General features: G+C 33.1%; 1 protein-coding gene across 6 annotated transcripts in view; it reads right to left on the bottom strand.

The window, feature by feature from the left end:
• LOC143257925 (AP-1 complex subunit gamma-1-like) overlaps positions 1–15302 on the bottom strand; it is a 71691-nt gene extending 56389 nt beyond the window's left edge. For 2 of the 6 annotated variants that reach the window (XM_076516996.1, XM_076517017.1), the window contains exons 1-6: positions 15230–15302; positions 6273–6486; positions 2561–2685; positions 2153–2294; positions 1235–1331; positions 736–812 (exon numbers count right to left, since the gene is read on the bottom strand). In XM_076516996.1, coding sequence (XP_076373111.1) covers positions 736–812; positions 1235–1331; positions 2153–2294; positions 2561–2685; positions 6273–6486; positions 15230–15258 — 684 coding nt within the window. In that variant the 5' untranslated portion in view covers positions 15259–15302. Of the gene's footprint in view, positions 1–735; positions 813–1234; positions 1332–2152; positions 2295–2560; positions 2686–3235; positions 3362–6272; positions 6487–14827; positions 15081–15229 lie in introns of those variants that run through there. The other 4 variants (XM_076517012.1, XM_076517002.1, XM_076517007.1 and 1 more) reach the window with 4 other exon arrangements.
• Positions 15303–17950: the final 2648 nt, after the last annotated feature.

Raw genomic sequence — 17950 nt, 5'->3', positions numbered from 1 at the left:
GTACGATAAATTCAATTTACACTATATCTCTAACTACAACACATTGAAGAAACAGTCATGACTCCTTCAGTCGATCAAACAGTCAACCATATTATAGTCAATTTCATATATCCCATGACAACAACTTGGTACCAGTTTCAAAATAACCACTGTTGGATTACAGTGTACAATGAGCTCTTTCTAATGACTATACACATGTGTACGTAACACTTACATGTAGGATATAAAACCAAAACAAATATTTGATGGTAGGTGTGTGACAGCTGCCAGGAGTTAAAAAACATTCATTACTTCTTTCAACTGCAATCCTCCAGAGAACATTGAAATGTACATGTTAATAAGTTATGTAGTGTCTAAATGTACACCTAAACAACTGACATTATATTGTTAAAGATACGTAGTACCAGAGTAAACAATTTTAGGTCTACTCGTAGATCATAGGGCATGAAACAATACATCTGAAGTTTTAAAAGTTTTATTTAAAATAAGGAACTTAAAAGTTAGATACAAATTTCAATCATGGCATACATTATAATGTTAATTTCATTCACATACACAGATAATAAAGTTGTTCCATTACATTTTGAATGTAGCACATTGACAAGTGTAAAAATTATTGAAATGGGGTACTCATCAAAAAATGTGTTAAATTTCAACACTTAGAATATGAACTAATACTCATGATTTCATACTCTCACACACAGTGATATTGAAATCTAACAAATCATAGCCCACCTTTTTAAAATGTTGAAGAGTATCTGGACTCCGGGAGCACATCTCGGTAATAAGAATAACCCCCGTGATTAACACCCCTAAAAACAATACATTCACAGATATATAAAATCTGGATAGCTCTAACAAAACTAAGTTGAATTGCTACATGTTACATGCTATCAATTTTCTTGTGTAATCCATAAACCAACAAAGCTCTTTTAACAAAAACAATGTTTGTATGTTTGTTCTAAAACAAAGCCAACTACGTACTAACATTTCTACAGTCACAGTGCTTCTACCGTACGCGTACAAATATTTCTACAGTCACAGTGCTTCTACCGTACGCGTACAAATATTTCTACAGTCGCAGTGCTTCTACCGTACGCGTACAAATATTTCTACAGTCGCAGTGCTTCTACCGTACACGTACAAATATTTCTACAGTCGCAGTGCTTCTACCGTACATGTATAAATATTTCTAAAGTTACAATAAATATCTTTATAAACAAATAACACCTACCATGGTTTTTTTCAGTAAGTAAGGATCTTGTGGCTGGAATGAACATCTCCATTAGTTCTGGTACCTTTCTTATTATTCTGAAGGCACACAAGGCAGCCTGTATGTAAATATTAAGTATACAAACACCAATAAAGCAGTAGTAGTCAATTATACCTACAAGTAATACACAACATGCATAATATTATGTTTTTATTTTAAAATGTCATAAAGACAAATAATAAAAATCATTATTTTTTCTAATAAAATACCATATGTTATCTATAATATCACCTCATGTTTCTATTATTATAATATTAAAAACATATTCGAAAGATAATATTCACTGTTAAAAATATTTGATAAGAAACACAAGTGCACTCCCATGGATAAAATGTTGGAAGATGAAGCCACTCACAAAATAATTCAAGAATTTTTTATTGCTTAAAAATTCCACCTCAACTAGTATTCTTATAGAACTGTGAAATGCAAACAAAAATTACAAAAACAGAGAAAAACCATTTAAAGATGCACAAATTATTCTTGTTTAAACACAATAACACTCAGTTAACCACAAGAAACAATTAAATTTAAAACATCCAGTAGCACTGAGCTCCAGAAAAAAAGCAACACATGGATATAACATGTTAATCATTGCAATACGAAAACAAATCGAACCAGTTAAAACATTACAAGCCATCAGGTCAAGAGTTGAAGTAAAAATAAAGTGTAAGGATTCATGGAAGTTAAAGTAATATTTTTACTGTAAACATTTCAAATCTAGTGTTAACCTCACAGCACCCATTTGTAAGATTAACCTCATGGCATGTAAGTATTGGAAGCATAACCTAAGTCTAACAAAATAAGGTTTGTGTGTAAACATTTAAAAATCTGTAAAACTCAAACTATATTTACATATATTCAAGAGAAAGTATTACACACCTTTTTCCTCGTGTAAGCATTTGATGACTTAAGGAGTCTCTCTATTTCTCCAGCCAGATCTCTACTCATTTCCGGGGAACTAATAGATCCTAGTGCTCCGAGAGCCAGCCCAACAACAAATTGGGTTTGGCTGTTCAGGTCACTATAAAATGTATCGAACAAACAATTTTAGACAATTTGATTCCTGTACAGTCACCACGTTAAAATCAAACACTTCAAACTGGTAAAGGTACAAAATTTTAAAACAAAAAGAACTTCATGAGTTTAACAACTAAATAATATAGCGCACAACCCATTTATTGAACAAAGAATCATTTTTCTGGATTTGTCACTTTTAAATGTACACACAAAGAATTTTCCAATGGGAGATATAATATGTAACTAAGTGCCTAAACATATTTCACTCACTTTTTTAAGGAATTGGTGACTAAGAGGTGGACATCTTGACGTTCATCTAGTAATATCATTGCTCCCAAATACCCAATTCTTTTGTCTGTAAACCTTGAAGATGCTATCAGTTTCAAGCACTCCAACTAAAGAGAAAACATTTATTCATTATTTTGCTCTATTAAGTTTCACTTTTGATCTTTCTTCACATTTTCTGGATGGTTTGAGTTCACTAAGGTGATTTAATTAATTCATCCAGAATCCTTGATGAATATCAAACTTTGAGTTGAGTGAAAACACGAAATGTGATCTTGGGTTTACAACATTTCCCAATAATAAAACATTCGATAACATACACTCATAGAATAGTTCACAAACAAAACTACATGTTTCAATGTAATGAGTAAATCTGTGTTTAAAATAAACCAAGAATACTAAACTTGTTTTCTTTAATAACACCACCACAGGGAGCTTGTTATACTGGATACATTTACTTCTACACTTTAATCGAATTCAAACTAACCATCAAACTGTAATACTCAAAACATCAAAATTAAAACTACAAAACACATTTACTTGAAGGACAGATAAATGTTTTGAAAGAAATATGTGGACCCAATAATATGTTGTACAAAACTACAAGACTGAGTAACAAACTTGCCAATGTACACACATTTCATATTTTTTCTTACTTACCACTAAGAACTCAGATTCCCTCTTTCACCATGGTTATTATTCACTTGCTGTGTGACACCTCTGGTATTTTTCTCAAAATTGTAATTTTATTTTTAATGATGATTTGAAAACTGTCATTATATGACATAGGTTTCTATGCTTCACCTTAGGGCATCCATCATCACTATAATATCTGAATGTTTTTTCAACCTTAACTTCAATAATAGATCAATAACAAAACTTTGGGAGCCTCTTGACAACCAAAATTTAATCACGAGATTTAAGGGTACCCCTTCTTACAGTCTGGCTTCCGTGGGTACCCCTTCCTACAGTCTGGCTTCCGTGGGTACCCCTTCCTACAGTCTGGCTTCCGTGGTACCCCTTCCTACAGTCTGGCTTCGTGGGTACCCCTTCCTACAGTCTGGCTTCCGTGGGTACCCCTTCCTACAGTCTGGCTTCCGTGGGTACCCCTTCCTACAGTCTGGCTTCCGTGGGTACCCCTTCCTACAGTCTGGCTTCCGTGGGTACCCCTTCCTACAGTCTGGCTTCGTGGGTACCCCTTCCTACAGTCTGGCTTCCGTGGGTACCCCTTCCTACAGTCTGGCTTCCGTGGGTACCCCTTCCTACAGTCTGGCTTCCGTGGGTACCCCTTCCTACAGTCTGGCTTCCGTGGGTACCCCTTCCTACAGTCTGGCTTCCGTGGGTACCCCTTTCTACAGTCTGGCTTCCATGTGTACCTCTTTCTTTGATCTGGTTTTTATATAAATAGTATTGACTTATTCCTATGTATTTAAAATTTAATGTGATATTTTAAAAATTATCATAAGTAATGTAACTTATCAGGAAACGAGAGTTCAACCAATGGCACAAACAAGTACTGTGATGTGCTGCTTGAAGCACAACTGTTCATTAATACAAACACTACAAACAATAGATCTGTTTTAAGTTATTTGTCTATATTAAGATGACACAATACCTGAAAAATATATAAATAATATTTATTATTATTTTCAGGCATGGTTTGAGTGGTTATTAGGGCCTGGCAAAGGCATTTTTAATGCTTCAAACTTCTCAGTGCAATTTTCCTAGAGGGTCCATCAATACCAATCAACTAAAGAAACTCAGAAGTATTTCTTGCAATACTCTGAGGGCCAACAATACAAGGAGCCTTTTGGTATGTTGCCCCAACTGTACCAATGTTAAGGTTCTTCCTAGATCACTCACACCCATGCTCCAACTGTATCAATGTTAAGGTTCTTCCTAGATCACTCCCACCCATGTCACAACTGTACCAATGTTAAGGTTCTTCCTAGATCACTCCCACCCATGCCCCAACTGTACCAATGTTAAGGTTCTTCCTTGATCACTCCCACCCATGCCCCAAATGTACCGATGTTAAGATTCTTCCTAGATCACTCCCACCCATGCCCCAACTGTACCAATGTTAAGGTTCTTCCTAGATCACTCCCACCCAAACAGGTTATAGTTAGTATCTCTTAACATGTTTACACACAGTTGTTGCATCTTGAAATGAAATCTTATTAAGCACAAACGCTGAAAGTAAACTAAACATTTCACTACATGAAATATTTTAAATGATAAAAAAAAGTGTTTTAATTCAAAATGCTCAGGTAGAAAGATTTTGGTTGTTGTTTTCTTAAAGTGAAACTAAAATTTGAAATACTAAAGAACTGTAACAATGATGTACATTAGAGTAGAAAACTGTAACGACGACATACATTAGAGCAGAAACTGTAACGAGGATGTACATTAAAGCAGCAAACTGTAACCATGACGTACATTAGAGCGGAAAACTGTAACGACGACGTACATTAGAGCGGAAAACTGTAACGACGACGTACATTAGAGCGGAAAACTGTAACGACGACGTACATTAGAGCAGAAACTGTAACGAGGATGTACATTAAAGCAGCAAACTGTAACCATGACGCACCTTAGAGCGGAAAACTGTAACCATGACGCACCTTAGAGCGGAAAACTGTAACAATGACGCACCTTAGAGCGGAAAACTGTAACAATGACGCACCTTAGAGCGGAAAACTGTAACCATGACGCACCTTAGAGCGGAAAACTGTAACCATGACGCACCTTAGAGCGGAAAACTGTAACCATGACGCACCTTAGAGCGAAAACTGTAACAATGACGACCTTAGAGCGAAAACTGTAACAATGACGACCTTAGAGCGAAAGCTGTAACAATGACGCACCTTAGAGCGGAAAAATGTAACAATGACGCACCTTAGAGCGGAAAAATGTAACAATGACGCACCTTAGAGCGGAAAACTGTAACAATGACGCACCTTAGAGCGGAAAACTGTAACAATGACGCACCTTAGAGCGGAAAACTGTAACAATGACGCACCTTAGAGCGGAAAACTGTAACAATGACGACCTAGAGCGGAAAACTGTAACAATGACGCGGAAACCTGTAAGAGCGGAAAACTGTAACAATGACGTACATTAGAGTAGAAAATGTAACAATGACGTACATTAGAGTAGAAACTGTAACAATGACGTACATTAGAGTAGAAACTGTAACAATGACGTACATTAGAGTAGAAAATGTAACAATGACGTACATTAGAGTAGAAAATGTAACAATGACGTACATTAGAGTAGAAAATGTAACAATGACGTACATTAGAGTAGAAAATGTAACAATGACGTACATTAGAGTAAAAAATGTAACAATGACGTACATTAGAGTAGAAAACTGTAAAAATTTGTAGACACATCTCTGTTTAACTGATAGTGTAACATTTTTCCTTTAACATGAAACTCAGCTCTACTTGAAAGTGCTTCATTATCCACAATAATCATCTCCACTTGAATGTGCTTTAGACAAAACTTAGATCTAATTAAAAGTGCTTAATTCCATATTATTATCTACTTTAAGGTGCTTCACACAAAACATATCTAATAAAAGGCACTTCATACCACAATAATTTTTCTATTTTAAGATGCTTCACACAAAACATAGCTAATTGAAGGTGTTCCATTCCCCAGTAATTATCTCCAATTTAAGGTGCTTTCCTACCTGTCCAAAGTGTGCTGGGTATCCCAGCATGTGTATGTACAAGAGTTTGGCAACATTACGACACCTCCAGGTGTTGTCCTCCTCTCTAAAAGTGGATCGAATGTAAGCACACTCTTTCTGTACCACTGCTCTTTCATCTGCAGCAGTTCGGGCTGCACGGATCTGACGGATCAGATCTCTCAGGCGCATCGGAGTTGGCATTCCACCAGTTAAGCTACACACACATCAAAATAAATAAAACACAGTTCAGACTGAATACTCCACTCAATTATATACCATTAAAACACAGTTCAGACTGAATACTCCACTCAATTATATACCATTAAAACACAGTTCAAACTGAATACTCCACTCAATTATCCATCAAAATAAATATACCATTAAAACACAGTTCAGCTTGAATACTCCACTCAATTATATACCATTAAAACACAGTTCAGACTGAATACTCCACTCAATTATTTGTTAGGGTGAAAACAAAATACCTTCTCTTCAAAACTGTAACTAATGAAAAAAAGATAAAATTAATACAGTGGAAACTGAATGTTCATAAATCCATTTCACATTCTGCATGGCAGTATCGGAACTATGAATGTTACAATATGCTACATCAATACCAAACAAGACAAACTGGGAGAGATATGAAACATAACAGAGATTCAGCATGTACAAATCCATTAAATAATAAGGTGCCTGAAACAATATCAAATTATGTTTTGAGATATAACAGTGAGACTCCACACCATTCTGTTCTAACAATCATTTGTTTTCACCATACTATGATTGTATCATTCCTTTACAAAATATTGTAATGAATGTACTTCAGCATTAAGTTTTACATTGTATTGGGGGGTGGGGGTATTTATGTGGATATATTGTTGATTGTTTCTTATTAGTTGGAAACTTTTATTGTAGTTTATGGTACAAATGATTCCAAGACAGGCACTGTCAATATTGTAAACAGTACAGTTCTTCTGTCTACCGTTAACTTTCCTCAGTCATACAAGTTCTACTTTATATAATATCTACTTACTAAAATGTAAGTTATGTTCAGACAAACAGACAGACAAAGGAACATTTAGTACTTTAAAGTTGTCCTTCTAAACACACACCTAAGAAAAAGTAAAATTTAAAACAATCCTTTATTTTTATGGTTATTACTAATTTCCTAATTAAACTTACTATCCTCTGTTGGAGAAAATAAAACTGTCTTAACCCCAGGTCTTACAAAGGTCATCTTCTTTATTGACTTGTATTTAATATTTAATTGAATCACTATTTTATGAATTATAAACTTGGCATCAGATTAGAATTCAAATTTTAGTATTACACAGTAGTTAGTTTCTTATTTTAAAAACAACTTAAATGTCAATTTTGGTGAGACACAAAATGAAACACCAGTTCAAATTAAATGTTTGTGATGTCAGACTATAAGGTCTATAGTCTAATTTTGATAAGTTGAACGAAACACCAATTCAAATTAAATGTTTGTGATGTCAAACTACAAGGTCTATAGATTTGTTTGAATTAGGCACTCAAAAATTACTGACAAGTCAGAATATAAAATAATAACCTCCCGTCTTTTCTGTTTCTGTGATATCATTCATGTAACAAATCACAGTAGCCCTGCTTACCCATTTCAATTTTTGGAAATTATCCCTTTTATACACTTACTTCTGTCTATGGCATGTGAACAACCAATCAAAAGCTCAGAATGTCTAGTGGCTTTCTCAGCCATTTTAAGTATTTTTTTTTTATTTTTTTTCAAAACAAGACTTATAGAAGGTAGGTTGTGTCTTAAATCTGCTCAGACTTTTATCTTTGTTTTGGATGCAAATACATCTTAGCTTGATAAATTAAGAGTGGAATTCTATGTTATCAATGTAGTTACTTATGATTTTTTATTATTTCACGTGTATTTATGAAACCCCCAAAAATTATTGTTTCAAATCCTCCTTTAACAAAATTTTAAAAGACTTAGCAACCTGCAGTAAGCAGCAAGAAGGTACAATAATTATGATAAGTAGAATATATATCTGTAAATAATAATTATGTATATACAAATACAACTGATGTGATTGTATTTTATATTAATACTGTTAGAAGTCCACTAAAACACAGCCAAGACAGATCATTTTGTAAAGTTTTATATTATTGGATATGGTAACATGAGTGTATATGCACAGCATCATTGTAAACTTCTATCTAGTTAGCCAGCAATGGCTGAAGAGTTAATGTAATAACAATATGTATAATTGTTTAATATTATGACACTTAAGCTATTTAGACCAAACATTTTGTTTTAGTTATAATTTGTAGTCATTCTAGAATGAAAAAAGCATAATTAATACTTCCAAATTTTATATGGTGGTTACAAGCTTGGTCAAATTTACCAAACACACACAGATTTCGATCTGATTGTGAAAATAAAAGATAAAATATAATTTTTTTTATTTAAAATGTTTGATAATGACATAAAGGTTATTAAAACTTAATTTTCTGAAGCATAAAATTATTTTGTATCTTAAAATGAAAATTACTTAGCATGTTGGATAAGCAATGTTTCTGTTATATGAAACTCTTCAATTTCAAAATTCTTAAAACTTATTTTAAAACCTAACATTTTGTGTGCAAAAACCTTGTAATGTTCACCAACATCTTGCAAAGTATTGTAAAGATATGTATATATTATCAAAACCCATAGTATAATTACTTTTACCAATATTTTCATGGTCACGAGCTGGTTGGATTCCACCCAAACTGTAATGGTAGAGTTAGTGAAGCCAATTCTGTCTTGTTCAAATTGTAAACATATGTTTTTCATCATATTCTCTTCAAATTACAGAAGACAAATCAAAAGCCTTGAGCCTATCAGTTCTTTAAATAATCTTATAACCTTCAATAAGGTTACATCTTACATTTTAAAATAAGGTCTTATTAATACATCCCCATAAGACAACCTTTTCATTCCTGGAATTAACTTAGTAGCCATCCACTGAATCCTTTTAAGCATTTTCTTAGATAAGGAAATTAAAACTATGTACACAATATTCCAAGTTAGGTCTAGTTATTTTTTTTTATAAAGTTAATTTCAGTGCCTTCACATGCAAAGTTCAGAAGCTCCTGACAAAAAAAAAAGTGTCATACCAGCAAAATCTAAAAATAGGATCACAAATAATAATAAAAATCTTAAGGTTCTTATGACATTAAGCTTATTAACTCATTACATTTAATGAAAATCTTGAGGTTGTTATGACATTAGGCTTAATAAATCATTACAGTTAATGAAAATCTTGAGGTTGTTATGACATTAGGCTTAATAAATCATTACAGTTAATGAAAATCTCGAGGTTGTTATGACATTAGGCTCAATAAATCATTACATTTAATGAAAGTCTCGAGGTTGTTATGACATTAGGCTCAATAAATCATTACATTTAATGAAAGTCTTGAGGTTGTTATGACATTAGGTTCAAAAAATCATTACATTTAATGAAAGTCTTGAGGTTGTTATGACATTAGGTTCAAAAAATCATTACATTTAATGAAAGTCTTGAGGTTGTCATGACATTAGGTTCAATAAATCATTACATTTTATTAAATCTTGAGGTTGTTATGACATTAGGTTCAAAAAATCATTACATTTAATGAAAGTCTTGAGGTTGTTATGACATTAGGTTCAATAAATCATTACATTTAATGAAAATCTTGAGGTTGTTATGACATTAGGTTCAATAAATCATTACATTTAATGAAAATCTTGAGGTTGTTATGACATTAGGCTTAATAAATCATTACATTTAATGAAAAGCTTGAGGTTGTTTTGACATTAGGCCTAATAAATCATTACATTTAACTTGATGTTTTGAAGTGATGGTGCTAAGCTACATGATAATGGTATCACTAAACATCAGATTAGAATAAAGAATAACCAGGTTATGCAAGGAGATGAAATTATTATTATCTATATTGAAAATTTAATGCATTGGTAAATTACTTAAATAAACAACCAGTTATGTGTAACTAGAGATGTGACATACATAATATCTACAGCAAGTCATACATCAGTATTCATCAATAGAGAACTTAAGTGTCACATTAGTACAAGCACAACCTTACTCAAAGGATTAAAAAACTTGTTCAAGAAACCCCCATTCTCCAGTAACTGATGCTTACCTATATAATGGGTACAAACCTCAGAAATACTTAAAACTGTGAGGGATCATTTCAAAATATATCCCATTACACCTCAAATGAACGATACAGTTTAACCTCGACATTTAGAACACATTTCTGACTGAATAGAAATCACCCTCTATAACAAGGTGCCCTTCATATTAAAAATAAGCCATACAAATAAAGCAAATAGTTTACGTGACACGGCGATGTGATATTCTGGACAGTAACGAAGTACACACAGAAATGAGGCAACATAATTGTTACTTCAAGAACATGAGATGGAATTCATCAGCTTACATATCCGACAATGTTCACAACAATAATAGCTTACATATCCCACAATGTTCACAACAATAATAGCTTACATATCCCACAATGTGCACAACAATAATAGCTTACATATCCCACAATGTGCACAACAATAATAGCTTATGTTCACAACAATAATTCCCCAGAGTAATAAGACTGTACTTTAAATCTGTGAAAACATTTATTACAGTATGTGGTTTAAAGCCGACCCAATGAACATTGCAAGTTTTTGAACACTGATCATCCTTCTGGTGAGACATTTGGAATCAAGCAGAACACCAATAAAAGTGTAAAGTTATAAAATCTTACTTCCCTTTCAGGAAACTTGGTTATTTTATTAAAACATAAACATTATGTACTTACAGTGTTATCAGTAAAGTTATGTAATAAACATTTGAAAGTAACTCTAAAAGGTCATGACATGCACCACTTTAACCTACTCACAGTGAAAGGGTTAACTGATCGTCTTATCAGATTACCCTATAGAAAACAAGACTATGAACACTGCCCTTAATCTAAAATATTGAGATGTCCATTATTACATTTACTTTTGTTACAAACAATGGAACAAAGAAAGAGACTGAAAAGGCCTGTCCTTAATGGCATGGTGCCTGTTAATCAAGTCAGTCAGTAGGGTATTTGTAAGTCAGTTAGATAGTAATAAATTTGCAAGTCAATTAGGTGGTAGAATATTTGGGGAAGCTCTAAATATCTTTATTACAGTTAAAATTCAACTTGTATAGTACCGAGGAAGTTAAAGTCTTTATCCAAGCATATTTCAGATGGTTACTTACCCCTCTATGTGATAGTCATTACCTTGTACCACTACTGTGAAGAATTGTGTGTACACCTCAACCCTTAAACGAAGCTCCCATTCCTACATCTACTTACCTGCAATAAGCCAGACTATGATGTAATCAGCATTAGACTACAGCCCTCCACCAGCATATGCATAATTCTCATGAGAGCTAGAATTTTAACAAAAGCTCATTCTTGATGAGGCAAAACAAGTACAGCAGAAGGTTGTACAGAGAGGCAAGTAATTATCTGACATTTCCAAGTAAAGAAGTGTTCACTTTAGAATCATTTACTCAAGAGCTGTACAACAAACAGCTAGAATCTCACACTGAAAACATGCAAGAGAAGAAATGACAAAATTATATACCTCTCCAAAGACATGGCATCAGAAAGGGGAAAACTCGTCGAGTAAGTCTCCCAGTGAGGATGGGTCATTTAGTGTGGTAATGTAACCATCTCAAGGAGGGAATGGAATACCTTCTGTATGAACCACCACACAGGCGAGCAGAACGTAAGATTGCTACATCATCAACTGGCCTAGATCGTGGTAGTGGTTGGTTGAACATAAGTGTGTAGGCAGGCAGAGCAAAAAGTTGAGCCGTACTGTCTTTAAGAAACACTTACCAGAATAATCATGTGCAGTAAGAAAACATCCCAGTCACATTTGGAAAAGAAAAGACTCATTTAGGTGGGCCAAGAAAGGTTTGGTTTTGTACTGATCTTTCAGGAACATTCAAGACCTATATCCCACTAAGAGTGTATTCACTGTCTCACACCAGTGAAATTACAGAAAGGAACTCTCCACAATATCTTCTTCACAATGGTTCTGTCTTACCATACTAAAACAAATGTGAGGTAGGAACATATATGAGGAAGAACACTAGAGAGGTGCTCGTATCTAACATCAAATCTGATAACGTCCAACAGTGATAGACTGTACAGTGAGTTCCCAAGAACACAGGTAGCAGGCTCTTGTCATGTGTAATAGCAAGCACTAACCTGGTGTTATCTTTATCATCTTTGTGGAGAGAAAATATATATAAACCACTAAAATAATCTTACAGAAAACCTCACCTCAACAGTGGGCATGAAGTCAGGGAAAATATTCTGAACATTTAGATATTCTACAACTCAATACAAATTTTGGTAGAGAAAAGTATTCCCTGAGAGCCATAACCAGCCACTTGGTGGGTTCCTTGCCTCTAGGCCTCCCCTAGCCTTGTTCTATCTTCTTAAGACAATAAAACATAAGTTTAAATTTGGAAAAAGACAGGCCAGGCTCCATTTATGATCAATTTATTTTTCTAACAAGGCCACTGACCTACAGAATGAGTTGCTGTGAGGCAACACTTTACATGAGGTTAAAGGTGAATCAATAACTTACTGAAGGCATGTTTATATATTTACTTTTCTTAAGACTGAATATCCAAAGATAATTCCTAATAGTTCCTTACTGTTACACTAATCCTACATGAATTTATTACTGACTTCTCAACAGTTATCATTTGTTCTTGCTGTCTTACATCAAAACTAAATATTTACATGTTGTTATACTTGTAAGTGCTAAAGGTACAAAATGGCACTAATGGTTAACATTAATTCTAATTTCATCGTACAATCATTACCGAGTACATAACCTGTAGACGTAAATCTTTACCATTCACCTACAAGTTTTGTTAACTAAAACACTAAGACAAATGGAAAAATAATAACTTGGACTACATGTTTAATAAATGTGGAACCAACAATCTTTTCTTAGTCATAGATAAATCAGTCAAGATATTAAAATACTGATATGCTAGTTGTTGAAAAGCAAATAGAATATTAGTGTCTATATTAAGTAAATCTAAAAAAATATAAAGGTAATTATCTCTACACAAATTCCTAGTTACATCTCACAGTTTTATCTTGGAAAGGATGTTAGGTTACTGAAAATGGGTCAGAGGAAGGTTTATTACATTGATTCCAGGAACAGAAGAGTAAAATTACAGGGGGAGGTTGAAAACTTTTCTCTTAAGAATAGAATGATACAAAGATGTTAAAAAGAATATCTGTGATTTTAATAGGATAAAGCTTATGGCATTTTTAAAGAATATCTGTGATTTTAATAGGATAAAGCTTCTGATATTTTTAAAGAATATCTGTGATTTTAATAGGATAAAGCTTCTGGCATTTTTAAAGAATATCCGTGATTTTAATAGGATAAAGCTTCTGATATTTTTAAAGAATATCTATGATTTTAATAGGATACAGCTTCTGGTATTGTTAAAGAATATCTGTGATTTTAATAGGATAAAGCTTCTGATATCTTTAAAGTGTATCTGATTTTAATAGGATAAAGCTTCTGATATCTTTAAAGTATATCTGATTTTAATAGGATAAAGCTTCTGATATTTTTAAAGTATATCTGACTTTAATAGGATAAAGCTTCTGATATCTTTAAAGTATGTCTGTGATTTTAATAGGATAAAGCTTCTGATATTTTTAAAGAATATCTGTGATTTTAATAGGATAAAGCTTCTGATATTTTTAAAGAATATCTGTGATTTTAATAGGAAAAAGCTTCTAATATTTTTGAATACTCCTCAATTACTGCTTTAGGAATGAATTACAATGCCCTTAAAACTTTGATAAATTTGCAGTCACACAGTATGCAATACAAACAAACAATCCACATTGATGGCAAATGCAGCATAAATATCATAACATGAAGTCTGTAAATAAATGAAGAATTAGTGATAAGAGATACACTAATTCGTGCCTCCATCTTGTAACTGATGTATTCCTAAAAAATGATTACTAACTGCACATCTGCTTTCATTTTAAAACATACATCTGTTATGAAAACAACAAATAACTATATATAAGTGTCCATTTGAGTACATTACCCTGCATAAAAACATTAAGAATCCTGTAGATGTTTTGTAATGAGTTTTAGCATATTAAATGAATTTTTTTTGAATTTCTTGATGATGTTTTCAATTATAACCCAAACCATTTCATGACATCAAATATACAATAATTTTATTTTATTTTCACCAGTTATTATAATCAATAATAGTAGTCTAAATATAAATAGAAATATTTTTTATCTTCTTTACCACAGTTTTGTAGGGAAAACAATTAATTCTTAGAATTTTTAAAATAATTTTCTTCGTATCTCTTTGGGAAAAAAAAAAAAAAAACGATACTCGGTAAATCTCATAATAAATACACTAAAGTCCCAACTAACACAAATTTTAATGTTGAATTATAAACGTTAAACCTACCTCCTACTCTGACATTTTGAAGCCGACGAACTTAATATTTATTGAATTGTACAAAATGTAGTATTCAAATTACCACTTGTCATCATGGCAGAAAATAAAGAATCACCACCCTAGGTCCAAAAAATATACCTTTTGCAACAGCCAGATGTTCATAAGCATGTACTATTCATTAGGCCATACGCCTACCGCAAACACTCCCGTATTACACTGGACTCGTACGTAAGGTGACGAACATATTCGTTCGCCAACATATCGGCGAACCAAAGCGTAAAGTATTTACAAAATTACATAAAGAACATCTATAAGTTACGGATAAGAGAGTATTTTATAACATACAAATAAGATTTACAATTCAATTTATTATTTCAGTGAGTTATTTGTAATATATCTTAATAAGCTTACCGTGAAAATAGTGCTCCTTGAAGATCCATAACGCCATCTCGTGATCAAACTTACATTAAGACTGCAGATGTCACTACCAAAAATATTTTGAATCAACATAAAAACAATTTTATTAGCGTACTCAATTTTGTTTGTTTTTTATTGTACGGTAATGTGAACTTTGTCAATTTTATTGAGACCAATGTAATTTTATTGTATCAACAAACATTTTTTTAATGATAAACCAGTGAGTATTTATTTCATAAAATAGTTTGTTGTTTATTTTCAAAACATTTCAGGTCGCGTCACCTGTCATCAGTGATGGAAACTTTTCATTATGTTTTTTTCGTTGGTGGGAAAACAACAACTACCATGTAATTAATTTCTTGAAGAAAGCAAAATTATCAGAAACAATGTTAACAAAGGGTATTTATTCTAAAAAAGTAAAAACAATGTGATCTGGCTAAACACTGAATAGTTTACTTGTTGTTGATACCGGTGGCACAGAAGCATTTCTGTGGGTAGAGCACAAATAGTCCATTGTGTTGCAATATGCTTAACTACAAACAAACACCAGTTGTTGTTAAGCGCAAAGCGACACTATGGGCTATTTTAAACACGAATTACGTTCTAAGAATTAATAAAAATCCGCGATAAAAAAGTTACACAAAAGGCTGTCTGGGTATCGCTGTTCCTAATTTTAACTGAGAAATAAAAGTAAGTCAGCTAGTCCACGTATCCATCTCCAATATTTAGGTCGCTCTTTTCTGGCTTAATTGTTAAATTTAACACGCACTCTTATAAAGCACTCACTATCTGAAAGTACGGTACCTGATTTTTCGGCAATGAGCTGCAATCCGAGCACGGTAGCACTTGGTCTCAGAAAGTGACCACAATATCTAAGTTTATTATATAGTTTATAGTAAACTTGCTTGCATTTTATCCTCAAATTAGTAGGAATAAATGTATTTGATGTAATATTTTTGTCTTGGTTTTTTAAAAACAATTTAGAAATTAAAAAATGCATTTTTATAGAAATTTCCCAACTAAATCTTTTAAAAAAAAAAGCATTTTGGAATCTAATATTTGGACCAGTTATGTGCACTTGGTATTCATAAGTAAAACTATAACTACTAAACAGGTAAGTCACAAAACCGAAATTACGATAGATTCAAAAGAAATATGTTGTGTGCTAAAAATTTAAATTTGAACAACAAAAAATAAATCTAAAAAAAATTCCAGTATGTGAACAGATTGTTTGTTTTTTTAACCTTGTGTTAGCCGTCCAATCTCGGGCGACTCTTTACCAACAGGCACGGCATGGCTAGGTTGTTAAGGCACTCGACTCGTAATCCGAGGGTCACTGGTTCAAATCTACGTCACACCAAATATAATTGCCTTTTCAGCCGTGGGGGCGTTATAATGTGACGGTCAATCCCACTATTCGTTGGCAAATGAATAGTCAAAGAATTGATGGTGGGTGGTGATGATAAGTTGCCTTCCCTCTAGTCTTACACTGAAAAATCAGGAACGGCTAACGCAGATAGCTCTCGTGTAGCTTTGCGCGGAATTCAAACGTTTACCAACAAATAGTAGGATAGTCGTAATATTATAAAGTTCCCATAGCTGAAAGGGCAATTATGTTTGGTGTGACGTGGATTCGAATCCGTGCCCATCAGGTTACGAGTCGAGCACCCTAACGAGCATTATTCGGATAAATCAAAGAAATGAAATCTTTATTCATATTAATATTTGTGTTGGAACTGCTATTAGATCTTGAAACTAAGAGACGTATACAGCAACTTAAAATGGGAGGTGGTACAAGGTTTATTTGATTAAGAGAATCAAGAGAATGTTTGCCATTACAACCGGGTTTCATGGCTTGACTCAGGACTCTGGAAGTTCTTTGGTTCTAATTTACATTTTACCTTCTACTGCATTTTCTGATAGCAAATTTCGTAATTCTGATGTATTTTTACGAGGATAAACTGAAAAGTGGGGTCGTCTTCCCCCGCTTTCTACGCCACTGAAGTTAAATGAAATATTTCCTGGTTGATAATTCTTGACTGCCGGAGTAGAATGGAAAACAAAACAAAACGTCTTAATTGGATGAAATCTAGAAGTATTGTGTTCCCAAAAAGCTTTTGACATGACTAAGGTACTTATGTGGTAACCAAGAATTCTAGGTTATTCACATGAGAGGTTGGAATTATATTTTAAGAAAAATAAATTATCTGCTTATAGTAACCAATACAAGGATTTTCACGTGAGGGGACGAAAAGGAACAACAACGTTCCTGACCACCCCAGTTGGAGAGAGAATTCTTCAGATTTCTCTCTCTCTAAACTAAACCTCTGCCACGTTCGTTTGCGTTTTACCAATACAAGGAAAAGGCCATACATAAGTCTGATCAAGCAAACATACATTTTTTTGAATGACCACTGTGATATGTAACCTTTGCTTGAGTCAATGATTAGAAGAAGGTAAGAACGAGAACATTCTGTTCGCAAGAATGTTGAATAAATATAAAAACACAACACCTATGTGTCTTTGTTTAAAAATTTTTACCTGAGCAAAAAAATTTATATATATATTGATATTCCAGTTATGGAAGAGCAAAATTCCAAGAGTTCTCAAGTACCACATGAAATTCTGGTATTGACACGAGAAATTCTTAAGTCCACTGTCTGTTATTGTTATATTCTCAGAATACTGAAGTGTAAAATTAACTACAGACTAGGC

This window comes from Tachypleus tridentatus, chromosome 1 (genome assembly GCF_004210375.1).
Source record: "Tachypleus tridentatus isolate NWPU-2018 chromosome 1, ASM421037v1, whole genome shotgun sequence".
NCBI lineage: Eukaryota > Metazoa > Arthropoda > Merostomata > Xiphosura > Limulidae > Tachypleus > Tachypleus tridentatus.
Note: the sequence above shows the minus strand (reverse complement) of the source record. Positions and strands in the feature narration are given on the sequence as shown.